Below are 7,601 nucleotides of genomic sequence, written 5' to 3'. Positions count from 1 at the left end.
AATATAAAAAAACACAATTTAACATTTTAATCAATTATACATTTTCCTCCATTATCTATAATGTCTCGCCAACTTGAAAGCTTTTTTATGCCATTGCGAGAATGCTATGGCAAGACTCTGGGTTTGATGCAAAAAAAAAACTTGAAAGTTCATTGTGTAGTAAAAAAATTTTGTAAGGCATGAAATAAGTGAAAATCACTTGGGACAATATCTGGGGAGTAAGCAGGATGTGGCAAAAGCTCCCAATTAAATTCACTATTTTTTTCAGCATTGTTCGAGCCGTATGCGGTCTAGCATTATCATGATAAAATGACACTTTCCTGATATTCACCAATTGTGGGCGTTTTTTGATCAATTCTGAGTTTAGATGGCAAAGTTGTTCACTATAAACTTCTGAATTAATTGTTTGATTTAGTTCTAACAGTTCAAAACGTCCTGAACAGAGGATTCATCATCAATGCGGCTTTTTCCAACTTAAAATTTTTTAAACCATTTCTGGGCAGTCCTTACACTAATAGTGTGTTCACAATGCACACTATTAATTTTTACTGCTGCAAACCTGGCAGATTCACCACACGAAAATAAAAAATGTAACACAGCACGTTTATACTGATCATCTATATTCATCTTCTATGGGTATTAAAATGCATTCGATATTTACAAAAGTTGGTGATGAACTGAGTAATATATTAGTCAAACGATGACAAGTTTCAACAGGTTCAAAATTGTATTGTTTTAGTAAATGCATCATAGTGAATTCCATGCATACTCTTAATGCGCATGAACTTACGGACTAACCCGATAGGTCTTCGACGACTGTAAAAACCTGGTTTTGAAGCTGTCCTGAGAATACTGGCCAATGAAATGTGTTTTGATACTTCATCAAGTGCTGTTGTTATTATTCACTCTAAATCCACGAACCCATACTGAACGTAACATGAAGGAAGAAGAAAAAAAAAAAAAAAAAAAAAAAACGTAACAGTGTACAGTTTCTTATAATTAATCCCAACACTTTCTTCTTCCAGGAAAGGCCATTTTGTCACTCCTTTGCACCAAAGCACATTTATTCTTTGGCATATTAATTATTGTGATTTAATTTTCTTCCACTCATGGATGCAGCTTTCACCAACACCAAACATCATTGCTGCAGCACGATTTCCATTTTCTTTCGCAAAATGTATGACTTTGCATTAGCATTACGTTTCATTTCACATGAGCCATATTTATTACTAAAAGGAACACTAGACCAACTGTATTTCAACAAAAGTAAATGAAATTTACTAAAGCCTTCGATTTTCACTTTACAATCACTGCTTCAACTGGTATTTAAAAAAAAAAAAAAAAAAAAAAAAAAAAAAAAAAAAAAAAACCCTCTTAATTCCATGAGTTTATTCCAGTTGGAAGTGTATTCTTATTCCAAATAATATATATATATGAGAAAAGGGGTTATATGTTATATCCCCCTTTTTCTCAAAACCTAACAATAGCATTCTTTTGGACATTTGCATTGAATACAATCCAGCCTCTTTATCTGCACTGAACATAATCCACCCTCTTTCCCCGAATATTACTTAAGCATTTAACTCGCACACATAATGTTCCTTTTACCATTTATTAGTTTGGTATATCACTGTTTGAAAGGCTAGGACAAAAATACAACACCATTGCATGCATCTTTTAGAGTTCTTTGTGAAGAACTGGATGCATGTTATATGGCGAATATACCTAAAAATTAAAAAAAATGCATCTTGGAATTACCGATGCGTGTTATACACAGGTATGCTGGAAAATACGGTATATCTTTATCAATGATTAGCAAACACATTTCATATATTAATGAAAACTATGGAAGCATTGAGACTTCATCATTCACCTCTTATGAATGTTATTACAGTATACCCATGCTGATTTTTCAAAAAGTTTGACTAATATTAGTAAATAATTTCTGTGCTTTTTTTATGGAGGAAGATGTCTTTAAAACGCTTTTATTCCATTTTCCTCACATGCTAGATAACTTTTTTTTTAGTCATCAGATTAAATATTTTATTAATTTTTACTTTTTCTGTTTATAAAAACATTAGTTTGATTAAATTTTTTGAAATAATAATAAACTTTGAATTATTTGTTGCTTTAAAAAAGGAGACTCAAAAACTTTGCATGACAAAAAGCAAATTTTAATAAGTATTCCATAGAAAAGCCATAAAATCAAAGTTTATTAAGGATGTTGTAGATTTAAAAAAATTCTTTCGAATTATAGATTTAACAGATATCAACAAGCAATATGCAGAACGGGATACCAACATAACAAGTAAATCTGGCTAAGTTTGGCACAGTAAGGTATTTTCAATATTCATAAATAATAATAAAATATACTGTATACTACTGTAATTTCTTATACAGCATTGCTAATGCAGTAACACAAAACTTATTTTTCAACATTTTTTGCTTTCCCACTAAGGCCCAATTACATTATGTTTTGGCAATGAGAGCCTAGACGCCGAAAGAGAAAATTCTCTGAACCTGCACTTTTCCAGAAAACCCACATAGCCAGGTTACCATTTTCACTTACTACAAAGAATTAAATTCCAAACAGTAATGGATTATTGCTCAGATTGGGTAAGGTTTCAAAAAATTCTGCACAGCAGGTACATCGTTTTTGTAGCTAGGTGGGACTTTGATTCCAGAGGGGCTCCTTTTTCTAGGAATCCTCCTGTTTAAACCAGTGCTACCAGAATTCTTTTTCTCAGAAAAGTCCCATCTAGCAGGGACCATCGCTAAATGTGATAACCTCTCAATGGATAAGAAAACCCGGTTTTTCTAAAGTCTAAGAACACTAGTAACATTACTATTGTTATGATTGGAAATCATAACGACGTGAATAAGAAATTGCCGAGTATGAAAGCTGCAACAGAATGTTGCTAAAGAGAGCAGGAAGACTGTTAAAAGCAGAGCTAAGAGAAATTTAAGGATTCCTTGCTAACTTATTTATAGCCATCATGAAGGAAAAATCAATTAAGGAAAGTGCAAATTTTGAGCAGCGACCCGTAACCTCAGAAAATACATACCCATTAGGAAAGTTTATGCACATATGCACATGCATACACTGAGTGGCCAAATTATTACAACCACCCCACAATACTAGATCATCTTTTGCACTTAATATTGCACATGAAATGCTAGTGGTAGACAGTATTAGGAATTTGAAACCCTATCTGATGAACTGCATTTTTCAATTTCTTACGATCTGATGGTACTGGACAGATTCTCAGCTGGATTAAAATCTGGTGATTGTGCAGGCCAATGAAGCAAAGTGTCCGTCATCCTCTTTGAAGCATCTGTGAATAATGCCATCTTTGTGACAGGCAGCACTGGCCTGCTGAAAAGTATGCAGCCCCAGCATGGTATATCATTAACATAACAGGATGTACTTGATCTACAGTAATACTTATATATTCTTGGGCATTCAGGCATTGTTCCATATGAATCAAAGCCAAGAAAACAATCCTGAAACCATAATATTGTCTCTACCAGCTTAAAGTGTACTAGCAATGGAGCTGTGGTTCACACTTTTGTACTGTTTTCTTCATATTCACAACCTGTCATCTGTATGGTGTAATTGAAGATGCAATTCATCGGACCACATGACTGTTTTCCAACCCCAATCCTTATGCTCCTTTGAGAACTGGAGACATGTGCCCTCGTTCAAGGCAGACAGTAGAGGTTTTCGAACAGCTCGTCGACTTAAATAGCCTATATAGTGTAATGTGTGGGAAACAGTTCATTCAGAGATGTTTGCAGCTGCTTCTTGATTAAGATTCCCTGGAATTTCATGTAATGTTTCATGAATGTTGACTGTTTGACTGGACAACTTTGGCAATTCTTTCAGAGCAAGCATTCAGTAGCCTGTGATGACCATAAGCCTGACATTGAGACCTGGTTTTCTACTTGCTAATCCACTCTATGTAAACATCAATAACTGCTGCCTTCAAACACTTCACAAATGTAGTCATTTTGCCGATACTGTTTCCGATGCTTCGAGCGTTTCCAATCACTTCACGTTCAAACTCGGTTAAATCGCAATTTTTTTGCCCATTTCTTTGCAAGCACCACTCTACAACTAATGCTTCACTTGTCTTGCATTCCCTTTTTATAGCTGTCGTGCCCTCTATCTGGGTTATGTATTCTGGTCAATTCAGGTATGTGTCAAGTGGTCATAATTTTGGCCATTCAGTGTACAGTTATGATTAATGTAGAAATGTAGCACTTAGCTTATTTCTGTGATTGTGTTTGACACTTGGTACATATTTTGAAACGTCAAAGGATATTTTTGCTCTGTTGTGATCAATGGATAACTGAAACCTTACACATTAAATCTGCAGATACATGGGTATAAATGTATCTTCCAAACAGTTAAAAATTAAAAGCTGAATGAAAATGGAACCTACCATCACTTTATAACCTACAATTATACAATTCAGCATACAAAAGTTGCAAAATAAATGCATTAGCATTAAACTGGAACCTGAAACATATTTGTTAAATTTACTTCTAGTAATCTGAAAAAGATAGAAACAGGCAGGACTTGAATGAATTTTGCAGAGAAAAAAAATGTATGTATAATTTAAAAAAATATGCAGAAAAACAGTGCATTTTTAGTACATTAACTAATACCAAAGCAAATTGATAAAAATCAAATTAGGAACTCATTACAACTGATAAAACTTGTACTGTATCTACTCACATAATAATCACACTCGTTTTGAAGCAGAAAAAAATCGTTAAAAGTGTACAATATTGTGTAGTAGATTTCCTCGCATAACAGTCTCACTTAAACTTTCACTATGAAAAATTAAAAAAAAAAAAAAAAAAAAGAGCAACTATTACGCAAGTAAATACGGTACGTTGAAATCAGACAGTATTGCAACCACATTATTAACATCACTGCTCTAAACTGCAGACACAGAATGCCTGAACACTCTGATATCAATGTTGCAGTTCATAATGTTTTGTAACACTGATTTTGTAATAGTTAGTGCCTAAATAATGTTCATTTGGTTAACAGTAAGTTATTTGAGATAACTGTTTAGTTATATAATAGAAACTTTAAAATCCATATGGAGAGACAAATACACAGTTCAATTACATACCTTAAACCTCCATCTAGTAACACAAACAAATTTTAATGTATGGTCTTTTCCTAAAATTTCTTCATTGCATAAAATATCCACCTGCAAACATAAGCATGAGAATGAAGATTGCAGGCAGTTTCACCAATATAACATAATAATTTGAATAAATGACTCTTGATTACTTTACATGCATGCATAGTTCAAAACTGTAAATGCAAGTTAATCAAAAACATCACCAAGAAAAAAATTAGTATGTTCTAGTGAATTTACATGTCTTGGATACTAAAATAGAATAATCAGTATTTACTTAAAACTGCACTAAGGCTATTGCTGTGATAAGTATAAAATACACAATTTTAAAAACATGCTTATAGAAAAGTTTATACTTTTGCCCCTTTTAAGAATAACAATTTAGTTTTTGCAACAGTTTAAATGATGCAGCTTAAAGTTTTTGCGTCTATAATGCCTGAAAACTGAGATTAACAGCACTAAATGAGTAATTCATTTTAGTGAATTTATATGTCTTGGATGTTTTTAAGTAAAATAATAAGTATTTACTTACATCTTGCATCTTGCATAAGATGGCAAAACTATCTGCTGATCAGCTGTCCTAAAATAATTCCAGCATTTTAATGTACACTAGTAATTGTAAACATGTTACTTAGAATGTCAAAAATTTGGAAATCGCTGGCGCAATGTGTTCCTTCTACACTGATATCCATAATTATTTTTACATACATAAAAATGATGCTTTGTTTCAGTGTGATCAAATAAAAAACTTTTCTTTTATGGTACCGAAGCATAAGCTGAAATAATCTTTGGGCTAAAGAGCTCTTGGCTGTTCAAAAGCAAGGCAGAATAGCATAAAAGCAGATGGGCTGAAAATTTCATCACAGACAATCTGTCTTCTAGGGGCAGGGGGAATGTAGAGAAACTGCTATTCAGAAAGGAAAAAAAAAAAAAAAAAAAAAAAAAACTTTAAAGATAAGTTTTCATTGAAAACTGCTTGTACTAACAAGAGCTTGACTGCTAGGTACTGACTTTAGAGTTGGAGGGCACAAATATGGAATTTTCATTTGACAATAAAATACACTCATGCCCAAATTTATCTTTATCTAAAAGTTATAATATTCCACGAAATATTCATTCGATGTAATCCATCTTTGCATGAATGACAAGCCTAACTAGCATTATTCAATCATAAGAGATCAAATGGTTTCTGATATGCGAATCAAAGCATTATGTCATCTGAAAGTGAATCAAGCACTTTGTGCAAAGAATATCCGAATGAATTTCTGCTGCATTTGATGTAAGGACCCAAAATGGTTTTTATGGTTCCAAAGTATTCTTTGGAAGACTGTGAAGTGGCAAATCATTGGCTGTTTAGAAGCAGGGGAGACAATCATGAAAGCAGTAATATGTGTGAATATTTCAAAACAGTCTCTATGTTAGAGAAACAGTTGCAAGGAAATAACAACTGCTTCTTAAAATTGATATCTGTCAATAACTGCTTGTTGTAACAAAGTTTGCTGCTCAACAGTTACACACAAAGCTTGCAGTTGCCACTGAATGTATTGTATCACTGCAAACTGTACACAGAAAGCTAAATAAAAAAAAAATAATAAAAAAAAAATTAAGTTCTTGATAGATTAATCACCACTGCCAAGTCCTGGATTGGATATTATGATCCTGAGTAAAAGCAGTAGGTTAGTGTATGGAAAAATAACAATATATTGGCCTTTGCAAAAAAAAAAAAAAAAAAAAAAAAAAAAAAAAAAAAAAAAAAAAAATCCCCCAAATTCTAGATCATCTTTTATACAACTCAGATTTTGCACAGACTATGAAGTAAAAATTGCTTCATCTGTTATCTTAAACTCGCTTTGAGAAAGTGCTCTGCAAGTTCTGTTTGAGAAGCTAGAGCATCTCTGAAAATGATACATATAGAGATAACTATTTTGAAGAGGAAACCGACACCAAACCTCTTAATGATTCAGACTGACAATAGTAATCACCATCTACAAGCTTTTAGATGCCTTTATATAAGAATTTGGAATTTCATAGACATGAAGAAACAAGATTATGTTTGCACTTATCATTGTTTCTGCCTTCTACTAAATAGTAGAAATCTAAAGAGTAACTGGGTTGCATATTCAGAAACAGAGGATACTGTAAGCTGCTATAGGTGGAAATTGTAATGAAGCTTCTATGCTGCACAGAGGATTCTTGAAGCTTCTTTCTAACCATAAATTGTCTCTAAAGATCCAAGACTGAAAATTAATGGACAAGTAATGCAAGATAAAACATAATTTTTTCAGCATAATCAGAAGCAAATATTGTTCAACATTCTATATCATATGTATTTTTTAATTTTATAAAATTCAATAAAACAATGAAAAAAATCTCATTAAACTATTGCCCTCTGACAGACTGACATGGCTAGTTATTATGGTAATAAAAGCAACACAGGAAGAG

The 7,601-nt window shown here is 32.7% G+C and overlaps 1 protein-coding gene across 1 annotated transcript in view; it reads right to left on the bottom strand.

Annotated features, from left to right (window-relative positions):
• Window positions 1-7,601, bottom strand: part of l(3)73Ah (polycomb group ring finger 3-like lethal (3) 73Ah) — an 85,293-nt gene that overhangs the window by 12,798 nt on the left and 64,894 nt on the right. The window contains exon 7 of the mRNA XM_035351069.2: window positions 5,148-5,228. Within this exon, the coding sequence (XP_035206960.1) occupies window positions 5,148-5,228 (81 nt within the window). The remainder of the gene's footprint in view (window positions 1-5,147; window positions 5,229-7,601) is intronic.

This window comes from Stegodyphus dumicola, chromosome X1 (genome assembly GCF_044657685.1).
Source record: "Stegodyphus dumicola isolate Sdum_Otavi_A_Nest chromosome X1, ASM4465768v1".
Classification (NCBI taxonomy): Eukaryota; Metazoa; Arthropoda; class Arachnida; order Araneae; family Eresidae; genus Stegodyphus; species Stegodyphus dumicola.
Note: the sequence above shows the minus strand (reverse complement) of the source record. Positions and strands in the feature narration are given on the sequence as shown.